The sequence below is a fragment of the Saccopteryx leptura genome, chromosome 1 (assembly GCF_036850995.1).
Source record: "Saccopteryx leptura isolate mSacLep1 chromosome 1, mSacLep1_pri_phased_curated, whole genome shotgun sequence".
Classification (NCBI taxonomy): domain Eukaryota; kingdom Metazoa; phylum Chordata; class Mammalia; order Chiroptera; family Emballonuridae; genus Saccopteryx; species Saccopteryx leptura.
In genome coordinates, this window is record NC_089503.1 from 324,347,704 (window position 1) to 324,370,410 (window position 22,707).

The following is a 22,707-nucleotide window of genomic DNA, read 5'->3' on the forward strand; positions in this document are numbered from 1 at the left end:
TGTTTTATTTAACTCTTGCTTAGATCTTTGTTTACATTGTTTTCAAACTTTTCTTAACAGAAAAATCAAAGAGTGTTCATGATTGACTGGAATGTCTACCAAAAACAAAACATATATAATAGGAAATAAAAGCCCCAACAAGAAAAAAATGGCATAAATGCTTAAAATTGAAGGCTGCAAAACAACCTGTTGGACACAAATATTTTAACACATTCAAATTAGTAACTGGAAATAGCATTTTTATCAATTTGGCATTTCATTATTTATCAATACAAACTTAATTTTGATGTTATTTCTTTAACTTATTTACAGTCATATTAAAACTAGTTTAACTTTAGTCCATACATCTTTATATTCTGTATCTAGGGATTGAAATTGCCATATCACTATGTTGATTATATTTTGCTCTAGAAAATAACAGTGTAATTTTACAGCTTACCACCACTCCCTCCTGCTGACCTCCCTCTCACTCAGTGTTCTGTTTGGTATTAAGAGCTAAAAAAAGAGAACATAAACTTAAGCCACTTAATAAAACAGGGAATATAAAAAACTAAGAGGAAGTGAAAATGATGCACAATGTTGATTTTTATCAGCACAAAAGGATTTGTTTCAATTTAGCATTTTGTAAAGATCTGAACTTCTGCCATGTATTAGGACATTCGGAACATTCCGTATGAAATCATTTATCTAGCTCATTAAAATACTATATATCTGTTTCATAACTAAGTGAAGATTGCTAATCATTTGAAATCACTATTCATTAAGCTACTTAAGTAGTTAAGTTTTTGAACAAGTTGGAAGACCTACTCTTAGTGATAAAATATAAATATTCTGATATATTGATTTAGTTTAGAAATCAGTGTGGTATTCCATTTGTTATAATGTTGCTTCTTAATTCCCTAGTTGTCTTCTTTGTTTGGTTTTGGGATTTGTTTTTAATAGTGCTTATTTCAGAAACAGAATAAAAAAACATTCTTTTATAAAACAAAGGTGATTTTTTACTGTTTAAGCTTAAATTTTCTATTGACTACATAAGCATAATTAGTATGACTGGTGGCAGTAATGATTTTTCAGTCTTTTGTAATTCTAAACAGTTTGCTTTTTCTTATTTTTTTGCTTGTATTTTTTATTTCCTATAATTAAGCAACTAATAACCAAAATAAAATTTTAAACTTCCTTTTATTAGGAGAGATAGCTAAACAATGGGAATAGAACCTAAAATGTGAAAGTTGTTGATCTCTTAAGAACAGTGATTAGTTTTAATACACTTAACCATGTGTTTATACATTTGAAGTTAGAAGGCTGCCACCTGTAAAAACCTTTGATGAAATGTAAAAATTATCTGCCAAGATAACTTTTCTTCATTGAAGGCATACCATTACGAAGTAATGAGGCCCTTGCAAGCTAGTTCAGTTGGCTAGAGCATCATCCCAGTATGCCAAGGTTGTGGGCTCAGTCCATGGTCAGGGCACATATGAGTGCAGAGCTAAGTGTGACAGCAAATTGATGTTTGTCTCTTTTGCTCTCTTTGTCTCTCCCTTAACTCTGTAAAATCATTAAATAAAAATTTTAAAAAGTATGTATTTTAAAAAAGAAGTTATAAGAGTTCTGATTTGAATAATATCTCATTACTTTTATTGGTAAGCTATAAATTATCTTAAGCATGGAATTCTTAGTGTTATTGATTATTTTTACTTTTGCAAGGTTTAAAAGCTACTCATAAAGTACATTAAAGTGCTTTGAGTAAAAAGTACTCTCCTATATATAAACTACTGCTTTTAAATAAGGAAATAAAAATAAACTGTCAGGGACATCTATGATAGTCATTCTGAGTATTCTAGTTATTAAATTTCAGGAAAAAAAAACCTGCCACCAAGTTGTAAGGTAGGAAATCACTAACCATAAATGTTAGTATCGTTTTGAAAAACTACTTATTTTTGTCAGGATTATGACATGTATTAGATAATAAAAGGTAAATTATCTCTAGGGTCTTTTGTAATTGCAGATTTCTTAAAATGAATATTTTCTTTGGTTTTCAAAGGCTATCTAATATTTAAATTTCTTATTTTAATTATTGTCAATAAATAATAGGTCTCAGCTTTTAGTATTTTTTCTAGTATTCTTTTATATCTTGTTTTTTATTGTATTTTGTACATCTTTTTTTAATTAATTTTTTTTTTTACAGAGCCAGAGAGAGGGATAGATAGGGACAGACAGGAATGGAGAGAGATGAGAAGCAACAATCAGCAGTTTTTTGTTGCGACACCTTAGTTGCATTGATTGCTTTCTCATATGTGCCTTGACCATAGGCCTTCAGTAGACCGAGAAACCCCTTGCTCCAGCCGGCAACCTTGGGTCCAAGCTGGTGAGCTTTGCTCAAACCGGATGAGCCCACGCTCAAGCTGGCGACCTCGAGGTCTCAAACCTGGGTCCTCCACATCCCAGTCTGACGCTCTAGTCACTGCGCCACCACCTGGTCAGGCTATTTTGTACATCTTAACCATTATCCTACAAATGTTGGGGTTGAACCTGTATAAAGGATTTTGTCACATAAATAGAAGTGTTGGCAGCTAATGACCTGGAAAAGATGATGAAGCTAACCCAATTTTTATTTTCTTCCATTATATTATCAAATAAAGTTAGAAAAATTTTCTCAAAGAATTAACTTATAGTTGTATTGAGTATTTCTTAATATTTGTAATTTTGCAGTTGTGATCAAGGAAGTTAGTAAAGAGAAATAAAATGTCTTATACATGGGGAATTTTCTGCACAATGTGTTTTTGTTTTGTTTTGTTTTGTTTTGTTTGTATTTTTCCAAAGCCAGAAACGGAGAGACAGTCAGACAGACTCCCGCATGCGCCCGACTGGGATCCACCCGGCACGCCCACCAGGGGGCAATGCTCTGCCCATCAGGGGCGTCACTCTGTTGCGACCAGAGCCACTCTAGCGCCTGAGGCAGAAGCCACAGAGCCATCCTCAGCGCCTGGGCAAACTTTGCACCAGTGGAGCCTTGGCTGCGGGAGGGGAAGAGAGAGACAGAGAGGAAGAAGAGGGGGAAGGGTGGAGAAGCAGATGGGCGCTTCTCCTGTGTGCCCTGGCCGGGAATCGAACCCGGGACTCCTGCACGCCAGGCCGACATTCTGCCACTGAGCCAACCAGCCAAGGTTTCTGCACAATGTGTTTTTATATTACCTTTCCACAGGTCAAATTTCTGCCACAGATTATTCACATGGCAAGAACTTGTTTTTGAGTGAGAAGGAGAGGAATACTTTTGAGTGGTCTCAGATCCTTGCTCTACCAGCCTTTAGTGCAGCAAATTCCTCAGTTATTATGGACAAGCTGTTAGAATGAGAGCAAGGTCTTTATGACTTACACACATTGCAGTATAAAAAATTTTTGTATTTTTCTCTATTGTATTAGTTAAATTTTAGGGTAAAACTAAAGGACTATATTCTTGACAAGCTTATGTCAATGACACTAGACTTCAGTGTGTATATTCTGGGGTTATTGAAAGTGTTTTAAATCAACAGAAAGAACTGTAAGGAAAATTCTACTCTAGCTGTAAACACATGTGGTCTAGAAAGTATTTTCTTAAATGTTCAATTTTTTTTTTTTTTACAGAGACAGAGAGAGAGTCAGAGAGAGGGATAGATAGGGACAGACAGGAACGGAGAGAGATAAGAAGTATCAATCATCAGTTCATCAGTTTTTTGTTGCAACACCTTAGTTGTTCATTGATTGCTTTCTCGTATGTGCTTTGCAGATCGAGTAACCCCTTGCTCGAGCCAGTGACCTTGAGTCTAAGCTGGTGAGCCTTGCTCAAACCAGATGAGCCCGTGCTCAAGCTTGCGACCTCGGGGTCTTGAACCTGGTTCCTCCGCATCCCCAGTCCGACGCTCTATCCTCTGCGCCACCGCCTGGTCAGGCTAAATGTTCAATTTTGAATTGCACATTATAGGAACATTTTATCTTCTACTCCCAGAAGTCCATGCTCTCTTCCTTCAGAAGTTTTAGAATGTTTTATTGAATTATACTTTGTTTTTTTTACATAATAGTACTTATGAAATTTTTAGCTAAAAATAGTACAGAATTTTTTAAAACATGGAAATACCAAGATTACATTATTTCTGCTTTACCTTGACCATATCATAACTTTTCAACGAAGAATATGTAGGAAGAATACTTCTATGTTTGAAGATCTCCTAATTAATTTTTATATTTTCATTTTATAATTAAAGGCTGTCATCTTGAAATAAATGTAACTGGGTACTTCAGAGGACTTTGTGCTTTATGTGTGTAAGTGCACACTCATGCATGTGACTTGATGGGAGAGGAAGGAACATAAAAAAATGTAGAAAAGGGCCTGACCTGTGGTAGCGCAGTGGATAAAGCGTCAACCTGGAAATGCTGAGGTTGCCGGTTCAAAACCCTGGGCTTGCCTGGTCAAGGCACATATGGGAGTTGATGCTTCCTGCTCCTCCCCCCTTCTCTCTCTTTCTTTCTCTCTCTCTCTCTCTCTCTCTCTCTCTCTCTCTCTCTCTCTCTCTCTCTCTCTCTCCCTCTCTCCCCCCCTATAATGAATAAATAAAATCTTTTAAAAAAAAAGTAAAGAGAAGATACTTTAAAAAAAAATGTAGAAAAGGAAGTACTTGGAACTAACTGATTTGTTGTAGTGTCCTAAGGGGCAGGTATAATCTGCAAGCTGTCAGATTCCATTACAGGGGCTGTTGCCAACCATCAGAACTGACATGTGTAGAGCAGAGGTTAATATAACTGTAATTATATGTATGTTTATGGAATCTAAACCATGTGACATTTAGATTCAATCTTAAGTTAAAATATTCACATAATTTTATAAGCTTGTTGGCTGAGTAGGTATGTGATTATATATTCTAAACAGGAAGATAGACTTCCTAAATCTTGCCAACTGTTGCCTCGTCTACATCTATAGCATTAGAATGTGATTTGTAACAACTCTAGGCTGTTTTCAGCACAGAAGATATATTAAGCAAGCATTCATGAATATTGCTCTTTAGCTTAGTTAATAGATTCTAACATTTTCAACTAAATGATTCGTATTTCATCAAGTGTAAGACACATTTAAAAAATTAATTTCATAGTGCCTTTCTTGTAACTTACTAGTGACACTCAAAATAATGTGATTCATAATCAATGGCTGCTGAGATTTCATTCAATATGGTAATATACTCTTAGATTTTAATGACTTTTTTTTTACTATTCTGGTTTATAAAAGAGTCATTTATGTAATTAGCTTAAACATTTTTCTAATTTTCTACAGTCTAAATATGAAAATTTCAAAATAATTTTTAAATACTATAATGTCAAGAAAGTATACTTTTATTTTTAATTTTTTGTATTCTTTATATTTAACATTTTTATCTAATATTTTAAATCTAGTTTTAATTTTTAATTGAATTTATTAGGGTGACATTGGTTCACAAAACTGTACAGGTGTCAAGTGTACAACTCAGTAAACATTATCCGCACATTGCATCGTGCACCCAGCACCCAAAGCAAAGTCCCCTTCCCTCCCCGTTTATCCCCCCTTTGCCCCCACTCCACTCACCACCCCCTTCCCTCCCCGTTTATCCCCCCTTTGCCCCCACTCCACTTACCTCCCCCTTCCCTCCCCGTTTATCCCCCCTTTGCCCCCACTCCACTTACCACCCCTTCCCTCCCCATTTATCCCCCCTTTGCCCCCACTCCACTTACCACCCCCTTCCCTCCCCGTTTATCCCCCTTTTGCCCCCACTCCACTTACCACCCCCTTCCCTCCCCGTTTATCCCCCCTTTGCCCCCACTCCACTTACCACCCCCTTCCCTCCCCGTTTATCCCCCCTTTGCCCCCACTCCACTTACCACCCCCTTCCCTCCCCGTTTATCCCCCCTTTGCCCCCACTCCACTTACCACCCCCTTCCCTCCCCGTTTATCCCCCCTTTGCCCCCACTCCACTTACCACCCCCTTCCCTCCCCGTTTATCCCCCCTTTGCCCCCACTCCACTTACCACCCCCTTCCCTCCCCATTTATCCCCCCTTTGCCCCCACTCCACTTACCTCCCCCTTCCCTCCTCGTTTATCCCCCCTTTGCCCCCACTCCACTTACCACCCCCTTCTTTCCAGTTATCACCACACTGTTTTCCGTGTCTGTGTGTTCTGTGTAGACATTTTCCTTAATCTGCTCACCTTCTTTCTTCCTCAAAGAATAAATTACACCAAGAGTAAAAATGATTTTTAAAATGTTAAAAATGTTAATGTAATGGTATAATATTAATATGAATTGAATAACTAAGAGATATAACAGGATTTGTTAAGCATAAAAACATCTTTAGAGATCAGATCATTTATCTGTTTCTGAGGTTGTAAATGCATTGCTGAGAGTAATAATAATTTCAGGACTTTGTTTTTCTATATAATGAGTTAATTTATTGGAATTAGAAGGCATTATCGACTGAGCTAGGTATGAAAAATATGAAAAGACAAGAATGTATTTTGTTTTTACATAGGGAGCGATGAGAACAACACATTAAGGAAATACGGGGATTGTTCAGTATACATTGTGTGCCTAATTTGTCTTCTTTGGCCAAAGATTTCCCACAAGTATATTGAACTTCCTTATCTTTTTCTTTTGGTGCTTATCCAGGCTTCTGGCTGATGAGGAGACATATAAGTGGAAAGATATTGGCCTAAATTAGAAGCTGTCCTCTGTACTTAAAAAAAGAAAGTATTTTCAATTAATAGGTTGAAGAATTTGAACATAGAAAATTTCATATTTGGTCCCTTTGTCAAGATGCTTGCAGTACACATAGAAAGACATGTGTACACATGATCACGCAGGAGATTATACAAGAACAATGCATGCTAGAAGCACAAAAACATGTTTGCTTATTTTATTCCTGACAGCCTGGAATTTTTTTTTTTCCTTTTTGTGGCAAACTCTTATTCACATTTTACTTGTACATTTCTGTATATGTATTTTTGTTTTTCATTATAAATTATGATAGCATGTATATACATAGTTTACTGTTGCTGAAATAAAATATATATACAGTATAGTGCAACAATTGTATTGAACAGCTTGATAAATTTTTCTGAAGTGAAAACATTAATGTAATTACCACACCTAGGCAGGAGACTGAAAATGTCTTACTCCATTCATAACATGCAACTCAGAATGGATAAAGACTTGTTGTAAGACCCGAAACTGTAAAACTACTGAAGGTCATATAGGGAAAATGTTCTTTACATTGGTCTTGGAGATTATGGTTTGGATATGACACCAAAAGCACATGAAACAAAACCAGTAATAAACAAGTGCATTGAAAAATAAGTGCAGAAGCTTCTATATAGCAAAAGAAACAATCAGCAAAATGAAAAGGCAAACTACGGAATGGGAGAAAATATTCAAATTGATAACAGTGATGTTGATAATATTTTATATCAACAAATTTGGATTGTACATTTGTTAAGATTTATTTAGTATTTGAAATCTAAAAAAAAAAATAAAGATTATTATCATCCTCATGGGTGACTTCAAAACAGATGTGGCGTAATGTAACAAAAATGTTGATGGAACAATCCGACCCCGGTCTCAGTTAACCTCTTCACGGCTCAGTTGTGTTGTGATCATCAACAATCTCTGTAATCTAATATACTGGCTAAGAATAGCTTTGGTTTTGATTTGTTACTTCATGTGTTCTTTGAATTATACACTTACAGGATTACTTCCTATTGTAATGTGATTCTAGTAGATGTTATTACACTTGTCAATTTTTTTTTCGGTTACAGTATGCTTTTAGAGAGCACAAACAATTCAACATGTAAAAAACAAGTAAAAAACAAATAGATCTCTAGGTAATCAAAGCTCCATGTCCGCTGGTCTGCTTCTGTGAGGTTCTCGATCCCTGGCCTGCTCCTGCTCTGGATGCTCTGGACCAGTACGGGCGCACGGTTTGGGCCCCTGTTATCTGCCAGTTATGCTCTAGTGCAGGGGTCCCCAAACTTTTTACACAGGGGACCAGTTCACTGGCCCTCAGACCGTTGGAGGGCCGGACTAAAAAAACTATGAAAATCTCTATGCACACCGCACACATCTTATTTTAAAGTAAAAAAACAAAACAGGAACAAATACAATATTTAAAATAAAGAACAAGTAAATTTTAATCAACAAACTTACCAACATTTCAATAGGAATTATGGGCCTGCTTTTGGCTAATCAGATAGTCAATGTCCGGTTCCATATTTGTCACTGCTAGCCGCAACAAATGATGTAAGTGTTGATCAGTTAGTCTAGATCGGGTTGGACATTTTAAATTTTTCATCCTAGAAAATGTCTGTTCACAGACATAAGTGCTGCCAAAAATTGTTGACATTTTAAGAGCATGGTTCCTGATATTAGGATATGTCTCTGATGAGAGAGAGGCATAGAAATTAGGCAAGTTGTTTGACTTGAATGCGTCTTTCAGAGAGTCACAATTCTGCAGTTCAGCCAGTTCCATTTGGTAAATAGAATCCACATTTTCAATGTCAATAAAAAATGGGTTACGGAAGAGCTGAATGTCCTGTTCATGGAGATGAAGCTCTTTAAATCTAAATTGGAACTCCTTTTGCAACTTTTCCAGTGAATCCACACATACTTCTTTTGGGAATGCAATCAAGAGTTTTTCCGCTAACAGATTTTGAGTTAAGGGGAGATGGCAGAAATTTTCCTCCTTCACTTGTTTAATAAGGAGGCCTAATTTTACTTCAAATGCTTTTACATGTGATTGCATATCACAGATGAGCTTCCCTTTTCCTTGAAGTTGCACATTGAAACTGTTGAGTAGCTCTGTTACATCTGTCAGAAAGGCGAGGTGCCATTTCCATTCTGCATCATTGAGCTCTGGTACTTCTTTGTTTTTTGAAAGCATAAAAGCTGTAATCTGTGGAAGTCATAGAAATGTCTCAAAACTCTCCCTCGACTCAGCCAACGGACTTTGGTGTAGTACAGAACATCTTCATAGGCCACATTTAGTTCAGACAGAAATTCCTGAAATTGCCTGTGGTTTAGTGCATTAGTTCTAATGAAGTTAACACAACGTACCACAATTTTCATAACAGAGTCCCACTTCAGTGATTTACTACATAATGCTTGTTGGTGGATGAGGCACTGTATGGCTATTGGATGAGAATGGTTAATTTTGTCCATCTCTAGGTTAATGCGAGCAATTACTCCTTTCTTAGGCCCCACCATACTAGGCGCACCATCAGTTGTCACACTGGATAGTTTAGCCCAGTCCGGCTCTAAATCCTTCACAGTTTGGGAAACCTTTTCATAGATATCCTCTCCCGTAGTTGTTTCTTTGATGCTTTGCAGTGCAGCAAGCTCTTCTGTGACTTCGAAATTGTCATTCATCCCACGAATAAAAATTAGAAGTTGTGCAGAATCACGAACATCATTGCTCTCGTCGAGTGCCAAGGAAAAATAAGAAAGTTTTCTCGCAGAGTTTGCAAATGCTGATGCAAATTGTCCCCCATTTCTTCAATCCTTCGTGTTATTGTAGATCCTGAAAGACTAACTGTACTAAATAAGTCTGCCTTTTCTGGACACATCTCTTTGGCAACAGAAAGAAGGCACTCTTTAACAAATTCTCCCTCCACGAATGGTCTGCCAGCGCACGCTATTAGCTTGGCAACTTGAAAACTTGCTCGCAGTGATGAAATATTTAGCTGCTTCTGCTTCACAAAAGTATTTTGCTGAGTTGACAATGAATTTTTCAGTTTTATCTTTTCTCACATCTCCAACCAAACAATCATATTTATCTTTATGTTGAGTTTGATAGTGTCGACGCAAATTATACTCTTTGAACACAGACACTATATTCTGACATATCAAACACACAGCTCTTTCCTTGTACTGCATGAAAAAGTAATCATAAGTCCACTGTTCTTTGAATATCCTACACTCTGAGTCAATTTTTCTCTTTCTTGACGTCATTGTTTCCTAGGGATTCCAAATTGATAATAGTTAAATACCAATATATATATGCTCTCTGCCCCTCCATATAGGTCCCATGCTCTCTGCCCTTCATGTAGGTCCAGGTCTCTGCCTCCCATGTAGGTCCAGGTTTCTGCCCACAATGTAGGTCCATGCCCTCTGCCCCCCCCATGTAGGTCCATGCCCTCTGCCCCCCATGTAGGTCCAGGTCTCTGCCCTCATGTAGATCCAGGTTTCTGCCTTCCATGTAGGTCCATGCCCTCTGCCCCTCATGTAGGTCCATGCCCTCTGCCCCCTATGTAGGTCCATGCCCTCTGTCCCCATATAGGTCCAGGTCTCTGCCCCCCCATGTAGATCCAGGTCTCTGCCCCTCATGTAGGTCCAGTTCTCTGCCTCCCATGTAGGTCCAGGTCTCTGCCCCCCATGTAGATCCAGGTCTCTGCCTCCCATGTAGGTTCAGGTCTCTGCCCACAATGTAGGTCCATTTTTAAAATCCAATTAAAAAATAAATAAAAAATATACTTACCTAGTGCGGCAGCCGCTGCTGCGCTGTGGACCCGGCGCCTCGGTCTTCAGTCTGTCAGGCCTAGATATGCACGTCGCGCGCTACAACGTCGCGACGTGATCATCTAGGTAGGACAGTGAGCACCGAGCGCAATACAGGAAAGAGAGTTCCTGTATAGCGACGGGCGCATTATTTCAATTGTAAGCGCCAGAGCGCTTACAATTGAAATGAATCAGGGAACCAGCTGAATCCCCGTAAGTGCGACGGGGGCCGGGTAAAAGGCCGTCACGGGCCGCATACGGCCCGCGGGCCGTAGTTTGGGGACCCCTGCTCTAGTGTGAATATTGATTTATAATATAAAAAGCACTGTATATATAATTGATATTAAAGGACATTTTTAAAAAACTTGAGTATCAACAGTCAAGATTCCTCTGAATCTGGATAGGTACAAACGGGTGACCATTCTTAGAGTGAATTTTTGGTTTCTTTTTTATTTCCACTTAACACTTTACTTCTTTGTCCATTTTAAAATAAAAGCCATTATCAGCCTATGCAGATTTAAAAGATAATTTCATTTGTTTTTTATATTGTAAGATGCTTTTTAAAAATACTTGTCTGTTTTGTAACACTTCACCCTGTATTTTAATGACTGACTACCTCATGGAGTTTTAAATAACTGTTTAATATGACAACTTGGAAGGTCCTCATGAAGTGACCATTGCCTACAGTAAACTGGATATCATTCTGGTATATTTTTAACACTTTTTATTTGATCTGTTTATAGGTGGCCAATCATATTTCTTTTTTAAATGACATTAAGTTGAAATAGTGACTTTTTTACCTTTTAAATTTGATGATCTTTTCTTGTCTTACAGATGCTTGTGACCACACCAGAAAAATGGGATGTAGTGACGAGAAAGAGTGTTGGGGATGTGGCTCTTTCCCAAATTGTAAAGCTCCTCATTCTTGATGAAGTTCATTTGCTGCATGAAGATAGGGGACCAGTATTAGAAAGCATTGTGGCACGTACTTTACGACAGGTAAAAAGAAGTTGCTTAAAAGCTTATTTTGAAGTGATGAGTAATTTTTTAAATTTAAATATAGCATTCAAAGAAGTTTTAATCTTTATTGTTCATGGGGATAAATTTATTTTTACTATAGAGAAAACTTTAGCTATTATATTTTCATTTTAAAAGTACCCTATCTTCTAAGTCTTATTTTATTGAAGTCTCTTCAAAATAAATACTAGAAAACTTCTATACCTAAATTGCAAAGCTAAATCTAATATTGACTAAGAAGTATTAAAATATCATAGGCCATAGGAGAATATTAGAGATTTCTTCTGATTCTTTCCTCTCCATGTCCAAACTCTTCCCCCTGAAAAAAAATCTGGACAATTTTTATCTTTCTGATATACTAGACAAGATGAGATATAATCACCTAACGTGAGTGATCTCAATAATTACTTTTTTTTTTTTGTATTTTTCTGAAGCTAGAAACCGGGAGAGACAGTCAGATAGACTCCCGCATGCGCCCGACCGGGATCCACCCGGCACGCCCACCGGGAGCGAGGCTCTGCCCACCAGGGGGCGATGCTCTTCCCCTCCAGGGCGTCGCTCTGCCGTGACCAGAGCCACTCTAGCGCCTGGGGCAGAGGCCAAGGAGCCATCCCCAGCGCCCGGGCCATCTTTGCTCCAGTGGAGCCTCAGCTGCGGGAGGGGAAGAGAGAGACAGAGAGGAAGGAGAGGGGGAGGGATGGAGAAGCAGATGGGCGCCTCTCCTGTGTGCCCTGGCCGGGAATTGAACCCGGGACCTCCGCACTCCAGGCCGACGCTCTACCACTGAGCCAACCGGCCAGGGCCAATAATTACTTTTTAAAAGGGACATATACATGTTGTTTCTAGTTTTAGACTTTCGTGGTTATTCATAAATATGGTAGCCTGAACCAAAATTGATAGATTCACAAATGTCTTGTGATTATTTTCTGTTAGCTCCTCTTTTAATTAAATGGAAAGATATCTTAGAATACCAATGATTATTAAAATTATGTTTGTTATTAACTTGTACATGTATGGATAATAGTGAACAGGAGTTTTTTCACTCTAATCAAGAATTCTGATTTCTTGACTCTCAAAAAAAACTGTTGTTGTCTTTAAGTCATATTCTCCTGACTTCATTTTTTCTCTGCAAAAGCATAGACTCTTGGACCAGTTTTCCTTTTGTTAATAATCTTAACTTATCCCCCGACTATCTGGCACAGTTTCAACCATAAATCAATCAAATGATGTCTGTGCTTCCGACCAGACTGCTAAACACAAGCAGAGATTCTGCAGTGATGGAGCCTGGGGCTGCGTACTTCATGGACTGAATCCAGCTGGAGTGTTGGGATTACCCTGTAACTTCTCAGCAGCTTTTCTTCTTTTTTCCTACAGTGATTGTTTCCAGGCTTCTCTAGACTTCTTCCTCACTCTTCCCCATCCTGTCATGCCTCATCCTTATATAACAATGCTTTTTCCTGAATGAAAGTAGAGACTTTTATGCTTAAACGTCCTCAGTTAGCACTTCTTCTTTTTCTCCCCATCCAGAAAAACACTCAGGTCCCTCCCCATAGCTAGATACATCATTCCATTCCTTGTCTTTTAATTAGAGGCCCCTTCGCCCCTTGCCTTGGACCTCATCCATTCCTTTATCTCCCGGTAGTGATCCTTTTCTCCTGTGTCTTTAACTCCTCCCTCTTAGTGAGCATAGTATCAGCTTAAAAGAATTGTGAATTCTTTAGCAAACCACCTCTCAAATCTACCCCTCTCCAACAGCTTCTGCTTAATAATGCTCCTTTTACCACCTAGTTTCTGGAAGTAGTAATCCGTATTCACTGTTTCCCTTCTGACTTCAAAACCACTGCAATCAGTTGATTGTTCCAACAAAGAAAATCAAATGTTTTTACCAGGATTGCCAGTTAACAAATCTAAACGATAGTTCTCAAACCAATTTATTATTTTTAAAAAAATTTAATACTACCCATTTTTATATTTGATTTATTTACCATTTCCTCAGTCTTAAAACATTTTTCCCTCTGGCTCTGTGATGCCAACTTGCTTTGATTTCTTTTACTTGCTTTTATTTTTTTTTTTAACTTGCTTAGCTTTTCTTTCCCAGGCTCCTTTGCTGTTCCTTCTCACCCTTGAAATTTTGTATTCCCCAAGACTCTGTTGCATGTCATCTTTTTAATTCTAAATATGTACCCAGGGAAATCACACTTCTGTGCCTATGTCATCTAAATCTTTTTATATAATCCAAATATCCCTTCTAACTTCTAGCTGTATCCAAATGCAGTGGTATGTTTCTACTTCGGTATTCCATAGACATCTTTTGCTGAATAAGTCAGACTCTGTCATCTCTCCTGAGTGTTGATACATACATCACAATCCACTTGGTTCTCAAGTCAAATTCTGGAGTCACACTCAACTTTTCCCCCTTCCTTAAGAGTCTTTCTCCCCCAGGAATTAGATATCAGTTTTTTTAATATTTTATATTCTTAATATCTCTGATCCAGATCAAGATACGGGGATTTAATATTAAGGGAGTATAAAACTTTGTGGAGTTATATTGCATTTTAAAATATATTAAAATAATCTTATTGGCAAATCACAATAAAATTCTAATGTATATATTAATGATTCAACTATATCAAACAAAACTCTTAGTGCTTTATAAAAATATAAGAGCATTTTTAATAACCTTGGGTGTAGAATTTCTAAGCAAAATGCAAACTTCAAACGTTATAAATGTGGCACGTTTGACTGTAAATATTAAAAACTTGTGACCAGTAAAGACTCCTTCCTCCAGAAAAGTTAAAATGTAAGATACAATAACAAATTATTTGTAGTTCATAAAATAAAGCTGAAACATTCATTGTTTTTAAAAGATGTTTATAAATTAATAAGAAATATGTTTTAAAAAAAGTTTAGAAAAAAATATTTTAAAATAGAAATAAAAGTACTGAGAATCATAGAAAATATACTTAAAAGGAATCCAAATTACTATGAGACATTTCTCTTCTATCAGGCTAGCAAAAGAGAAAAAAGAATGTAGTTTGAAAGCACCCACTAAAATCAGGTCTGTGTTTTTACTTCTAGAAACCTAACATATGGAAATAATAGCACAAACAGAATATTAACACAATTCAGAATATTCACTGAAGCCTACTTGTTAATGTAAAATATGTTGTAAACAACCCAAAATCTAACAAAAGAAATAGTTTGATAAATTATATTACATTCATATATAATAAAATGCTACTTGTGACCTTTAAAAGAAATAAGATAGAGCTATATGAACTAGGCTTAAAAGATATCCATGACCTAGTGGTGGCGCAGTAGATATAGCATCGGACTGGAATGCGGAGGACCCAGGTTTGAAACCCTGAGGTCACCAGCTTGAGGGCATGCTCATCCGGCTTAAGCACAAGCTCATCCGGCTTGAGCGCAAACTCACCAGCTTGAGCTCGGGGTCTCTGGTTTGAGCGTGGGATTATACACATGATTCCAGGGTCACTGGCTTGAGCCCAAAGGTCACTGGCTTGAAGCCCAAGGTTGCTGGTTGGAGCAAGGGGTCACTCACTCTGCTGTAGTCCCCCAGTCAAGGTACATATGAGAAAACAATCAATGAACAACTAAAGAGCCACAACAAAGAATTGATGCTTCTCATCTCTCCGTTTCTGTCTGTCCCTATCTGTCTCTCTCTGACGCTCTGTCTCTGTCAAAAAAAAAAAAAAAAATCCATGTTCTAGTCAGTAAAAACACAAGCTGTCCTATATATAGCACAATTGTGTAAAGAAAAATACACTATATTTATATTATCATTTATTCATTTAGTGATCACAAGCTGTAAAACTAGTTGTAGTAGCTGGGCTTAGAGGTTTTAGGGCATGTTTACTCTTTACCACATACATTTAAAATATGTATGTTCTGGCCCTGGCCGGTTGGCTCAGTGGTAGAGCGTCGGCCTGGCATGCAGAAGTCCTGGGTTCGATTCCCGGCCAGGGCACACAGGAGAAGCGCCCATCTGCTTCTCCACCCCTCCCCCTCTTCTTCCTCTCTATCTCTCTCTTCCCCTCCCACAGCCGAGGCTCCATTGGAGCAAAGATGGCCCGGGTGCTGGGGTTGACTCTGTGGCCTCTGCCTCAGGCACTAGAGTGGCTCTGGTCGCAACATAGCAGAGCATCGCCCCCTGGTGGGCAGAGCATCGCCCCTGGTGGGCGTGCCAGGTGGATCCCGGTCGGGCGCATGCGGGAGTCTGTCTGACTGTCTCTCCCGTTTCCAGCTTCAGAAAAATACAAAAAAATAAATAAAATAAAATAAAATATGTATGTAGACACACTTATAGATATACATACATATAATACGAAAGGTTGAACTATTCAAAGTAAGACACACACAATTCAGATTTTTGCTAATGTCCAACTTAGAATAATTTCAAAAATCCAAGTATTTGTGACTCTGGCTGCTTGGCTCAGCAGTAGAGTGTTGGCCCGGTGTGTGGAAGTCCTGGGTTCAATTCCTGGCAGGGCACACAGGAGAAGTGCCCATCTGCTTCTCTACCCTTTCCCCTCTCCTTTCTCTCTCTCTCTCTCTCTCTTTCTCTCTCTCTTCCCCTCCCGCAGCCAAGGCTCCATTGGAGCAAAGTTGGCCTGGGCGCTGAGGATGGCTCCACGGCCCCTGCCTCAGGTGCTAGAATGTCTCTAATTGCAGCAAAGCAACACCCCAGAGAGGCCGAGCATCGCCCCCTGGTGGGCATGCTGGGTGGATCCCTATTGGCCACATGTGGGAATCTGTCTATCTGCCCCCACTTCCCGCTTCTCACTTCAGAAAAATACAGGTATTTGTTAGACACAGGTAAGAAAACCTTGAGAAATCAGAAACTGTCATTACTGCTCTCCAGGTCCTTTAAGGCCACAGTGGGTCTGCTCTTACCGATATTTTATAAATGAGATCTCAAAAGAGGTATGCAGGGTATCATTTACACAAAAGATAACTATTTTGATCATGAGATGTTTTGATTTCATACCCTAGTACTTACATAGTCTAGTGATGGTTTTCAGGGAACCATATGCCACATGAATTTATAATCCAGATTTATTTAGATCCACCTAGAGAGACGATGTCCATCAACTAAAAGCATTACAAAGATAAGGACTTTCTGCAGCTATGAACATTAGAGGTCAATAAATATCAATAGTACCTTTACCAAGATCTCCATTGTTAGCATGTTTACAAGGGACTTTGACCGGGACATCTTTATTTTTTGAGCATTCCCAGTTTGAGCAAGTTTTTGAGCAAGAAAACAGATCTGTATGTATGTACACAGACCCACATGCAACATTATGTATCATATCTATTTTGAAACAATCATAAATTTATAAATATTTTGTAAATTATTTATGTGTATAATGATATACACTTATAAAATGGTATTTTTTTTTTGTATTTTTCTGAAGTTGGAAATGGGGAGGCAGTCAGACTCCTGCATGCACCCAACCGCGATCCACCCAGCATGCCCACCAGGGGGCGATGCTCTGCCCATCTGAGGCGTTGCTCTGTTGCAACCAGAGCCATTCTAGCGCCTGACGCAGAGGCCATGGAGCCATCCTTAGCACCCGGGCCAACTTTGCTCCAGTGGAGCCTCAGCTGTGGGAGGGGAAGAGAGAGACAGAGAGGAAGGAGAGGGGGAGGGGTGGAGAAGCAGATGGGCGCTTCTGTGTGCCCTGGCTGGGAATCGAACCTGGGACTCCTGCACGCCAGGCCGACGCTCTACCACTGAGCCAACCGGCCAGGGCCTAAAATGGTATTTTGTACTTGTAATTTATAAATATAATCTATATACAGGTAAATATAAAAATAAATATAAAAATCATATTATTGGCTTATTTGCTATATGTAATATAATTACATAAATGTATGTATTCATATAATATAAAAATATACAACATATAGTTTGTAATATAGATATAAAGCTGTCCTATATATTGGCATCTTCATATTATAATTATATTTCAATTATATAGTTTATCACTACTATGTTCATAAGTTTTTTATGATTTGCTATTTATTACCTTAAAAAAAAGATTCAAATTCCTTAGCTGGATATTAAAGACTATTGAATCCCTCATCTAATTTTATCTTCTATATTGTTTAGCTACTATAAGTTCTAGCCACGCAAAACTGTTTTTTCTCCACTTCCTTTCCATTACTACTGTTCCTTTTTCAGAGATAAAACTAGTCGTACTTAAATAAGAATATATTTTTGGTTATGAGATCAGGGCTATAAATGCAAAATTATATAACTCTGTTGTTCTACACATCCATCTGTTGAAAACTTACTATTCTTCTGAATCTGCCAAACATTACGTCTATGTAATTCACCATTCAATGAATTTCGCCTTTTCTGATGTCCTTTATAGTCCCTTTCTTGGTACATTTTTAGCACTTATCAGTCTTCCTTATAATTTCACAACCCACTATAATTAACACAACCTTCATCTGTATCCCCTACTAGATAGTTTTTAATCTCCTTCTTGGTAGAAGGGTCTGTGTGATTCTTCACATATTTCCAAAGAACTAACACAGTGCTTAAAACTATTATTAAATAGCAAAGTACCTGTTTTATTTGTTCCTTGTGATTACCATATTATCCCAGTAGATGGCAGTGTTTTGCTTAGCAAGTCATCATTGGTAACTAAAACTCCACGGAGAGCTATTTTAATGCAGGGTAGATTCTGTTCTGGTTCTGAGTTGCATGGTGGTATTAGGGACTAAATTCACAGAACACTTGGCATGATTGAAATTTGGAAAAGAGAAGGCCAAATCTGTTGTATTTAACAATATTGAATTAATATTGTCTTTTTGACTGCTTTCAGTTGTGAGTAGGGAGCTTATTCAAACTTAGATTTTATGTAAGGGAAAACATAAAAATTACTGCCCAGTTTTGGGGCTAATGATAAAGAGAAAGCTGCAAAATAGTTTTTAACAATTATTAGTTTTAGGTGAATCTGTATAGTGTATAGAGCTTTGAAATTTGGCTTAGGATAAAAAGTTCCAAATTATTTCTATTTAAAACAAAGTATCAACCTTTCTCCATTTTGAATGATAGGGTTATATTTTAAGATTAAAAAATACAGTTTTTTAAAAAATGGATTTTTAGCAGAAAAGTATCTCTGGTGTTTATAGAGAATCATGTATTTTAAAAGAACTTAAAATATATTTAATAACTTTGTTGTAATGATTTTTGAACCAAAAAGCAGCTTTATTTCCCTAGAAATCACCACCAGTAGTACTTAGAACTGTTGCATAATTAAAAATCATCATTCTAATCCCTATAAATGATCCTTATCACAACATATAAAGGAGATTTCTTAAATAATGAATGTGATCTTCTTAGAGTTCTTTAGTTTTGGTTGGTATTGGTTTGGGTTTTGCTGATATCTATAAGATTACTTTAGTAAAAACAAATTCATGATGAAATGTTGTGTCTGTATTTGTGCTTTAATTTTCATTCATATCTATCTGTATATGAAAATCTGAGTCTTAATTCAGTACTGTATCCTGGTTGATTAAAGCTTAGGTCCCAAGCCAGTGTTGATGGATGGATGAGTCTGAAAGTATTCATATTACTCACATTGGGCTACTTGCTTTTGCCCAGTAAGTCTTCTTGATTGAGCAAACTTAATAGAACCTTCTTCAGAAAACTGCTATGAAATGTTGATTGTGGCATCATGCAATCATAATAATATATTTTAATTATCAAGTGAATAAAAATTTTTGGCCATCTCTTGATTTATTTGTCTAGGTATATAACATTGTCATCAGAGAACATGGCCTAGATTATTTTTAGCTTGTGGAATTTACTGTTTTTGCAACCTTGATGCATTTTTAGGAAAAAAGAAGAAAACATTTAACTAAGAGGATTTTTCCAGTTCAGGAAATCTACCAAACTTACTTTTTCAGTTATTTTATATTATTCCAAATGCCAGGTTAGGCCAGTTTTTTTTCATATTACCTGTCTTTTAGGTTATGTGTTATTATTCTATATTTCTTGGGGGATCTTGTTTTATTGTGAATGTTTTTTACTTTACTAAAACTAATTTTGAACGTGATAAAAATCCAGATATGTTGAATCTACCTCATACATTAATTAAAATAATCTATATAGGTTGAATCCACACAGAGTATGATAAGGATTCTGGGACTCTCTGCAACTTTACCCAACTACCTCGATGTCGCTACGTTTTTACATGTCAACCCCTACATTGGCCTTTTCTACTTTGATGGCCGTTTTCGACCAGTTCCTCTTGGACAGACATTCCTGGGGGTTAAAAGTCCAAATAAGGTAAATACTAATTTTAATAATTATACTTTTTTTCTTAAAATATTTCTGTTGATGTGTAATATTTATTTGGGATTAGAGAATTCAAAAGACCATTTCAGTAGCATTACAGATACATCATCTGAGACAAAGTCAAGCAATTTATCAACTAGATGTAGTAAGTAGAGTAATGTTGCTTCACTAATAGTTTGGCATTGCTGTTATCAATGTGTATTTTGTATTCTGAACTAAAAATACAAGTTATGTATAAGAATGTACATTTCAAAAAGTTATTTTAATATAATTGAAGGGCAGTGTGAAATAACATGACTTATTAAACCAGTAATACCTATTTGGTATATTATTAATCTAAAATAAATGTAATTGAAAAATAATTTTATGATAGCAACTATTAAAGGAGGTGCTTTATTTAACTTATAATGTTTTATAATTACTATATTAATTATACACTGCTCACAAAAATTAGAGGATATTTCAAAATGAATATGAGGCAATTAAAAAAAAGAAGCATTTCTTTTGCCTGACCTGTGGTGGCGTAGTGGATAAAGCGTTGACCTGGAAATGCTGAGGTTGCCGGTTCAAAACCCTGGGCTTGCCTGGTCAAGGCACATATGGGAGTTGATGCTTCCAGCTCCTCCCCCCTCTTCTCTCTCTGTCTCTCCTTTCTCTCTCTCTGTCTCCCTCTCCTCTCTAAAAAAAAAAGAAAAAGAAGAAGCATTTCTTTTTTATTAAAGAAGAACATCAAAAAAGCAAATGACAAGTCAAAGAAAGGTACTTGATTATACAAATGAGATGCAAAATCAACTTTTATTTCATGGTGAAAATGCACTATACAAAAGGCTGAAAGTACTGGAGTATCTGCACGTTCCCTGATCTTGAAAGTGCACACCCTGCAATTTCCCAGCCCTTGCAATGCCCCTGCAACATGATTTGCCTGAATACGAAGCCTGGAGAGCCATAGGACATCTTGAATCTGGTCAAACACAGATGACAGTGGCAACAGCACTTGGAACATTCCAAAGCATGATTAGCAGACTGTGGAATCACTTCCAAGAGACCCACACAGTATGAAGAACACGAGGGCAGGGTCGCCCATCTGCCACAACAGCAAGAAATGACCACTACTTGACCTAATTGGCAAGAAGGAACAGGCGCAGTAATGCAACAGAATTGCCGGGACAGTTTCTTGCTTCCACTAGACGACAGATATGCACCCAGACCATACAAAATCGGCTCCCTCGTGTTGGACTGCATGCCCGGTGACCAATGGTATGCATTCTGTTATCTGCTGAGTATCATAGAACTCATAGAAGATGGTCTGATGAGCATGGTCATTGGACCCGTGATGAGTGGTCAGCTGTCCTCTTCTCTGATGGGTCGTGATTCAGTCTGTAGCCTAACAATCATTGTTTCCTAATCTGGTGTGAATGAGGAACATTGGAGAATCCATGTTTCATACGAGAAAGGTACTCCTTCGGTGGTGGTAGAACCATGGTGTGGGCTGGCATCAGCATTGGTGGTCATACCAACCTCTACGTCATCAGAAACAGATTGCTGACTGCTGTTAGATATCGAGATGAGGTCCTGCACCCTATAGTGGTACCCTATGCTGGAGCAGTTGGAAACAACTTTCTTTTCATGGACGATAATGCAAGGCTTCACTATGCGCATCTCGTCAACAACATGCTTCAGGAGGCAGGAGTCTAATACATAGACTGGCCTTCATATTCACCAGACCTGAATCCCATTGAACATGCTTGGGATGCACTGAGAAGACGTCTGGCAAACCGTCCAATGCCTCCCACAACACTTCTTGAGCTGGAAGTTACTCTGGAGCAAAAATAGCAGAGGATCCCACAAGAACTGCTGGACAATCTGATCCTGTGTGTGCCCCATTGCTGTCTTTTTTGCAGTCTTGGGTGACCATACACCCTACTAAATATGTGGCAGTCTCCTTCAGTTTGACATGCTTCTGTTTACCCCCACCAATATGTTACTTGCTACTCAATCATGATAATTGAGTTTGCATCTCATTTGCATAATCAACTTTCTTTGACTTGTTTGCTTTCCTGATGTTCTTGTTTAATAAAAAAATAATCAAGTGCTGCTTTCTTTTATCATATTCATTTTGAAATATCCTCGAATTTTTGTGTACTTACATATACAAATATGTAAGTAGCATTTCTGAAATATTTTTATAATACATTAAAATGTTTATCTAGTTTGTTAATAGTATAACCAAGTACCACTTGCATGATTAAGGTGCTTGTTTTGGACTTTTTATTTTAAAATGTTATGAAGGCATACTTTACTTTGCACTAAATTTATATATGTTCTGTTTAACTTTTTTTCTATAGAAGAAATATCTTCAGGAGAATGTTCTCAGGCCATATAACCTCTTTATAAAAAACAGAATCATGTGTTACTGTGTTTTTCTTGGTCATTAATATATTATATTATTTTAAAACAATTCTATTCTTAAACTAGGGACTTTTTTTAAAAAACAGACAGAGAGAGACTCAGAGAGAAGGATAGATAGGGACAGTCAAACAGGAATGGAGAGAGATGAGAAGCATCAATCAGCAGTTTTTTGTTGCGACACCTTAGTTGTTCATTGATTGCTTTCTCATATGTGCCCTGACCATGAGCCTTCAACAGACCAAGTAACACCTTGCTTGAGCAAGCGACCTTGGGTCCAAGCTGGTGAGCTTTGCTCAAACCAGATGAGCCTGTGCTCAAGCTGGTAATCTAGGGGTCTCGAACCTGGGTCCTCCACATCCCAGTCCGACGCTCTATCCACTGCACTACCACCTGATCAACAACTAG

General features: G+C 37.7%; 1 protein-coding gene and 1 non-coding gene across 2 annotated transcripts in view; one reads left to right on the top strand and one right to left on the bottom strand.

Moving 5' to 3' along the window:
* The window catches only part of ASCC3 (activating signal cointegrator 1 complex subunit 3), a 351,207-nt gene that overhangs the window by 111,604 nt on the left and 216,896 nt on the right, over positions 1-22,707 (top strand). Inside the window, exons 11-12 of the mRNA XM_066358816.1 lie at positions 11,376-11,540; positions 19,708-19,884. Of these exons, the coding sequence (XP_066214913.1) occupies positions 11,376-11,540; positions 19,708-19,884 (342 nt within the window). The remainder of the gene's footprint in view (positions 1-11,375; positions 11,541-19,707; positions 19,885-22,707) is intronic.
* TRNAS-GGA (transfer RNA serine (anticodon GGA)) lies at positions 12,286-12,361 on the bottom strand. The gene has a single exon. It is a non-coding gene; the product is annotated as a tRNA-Ser (tRNA).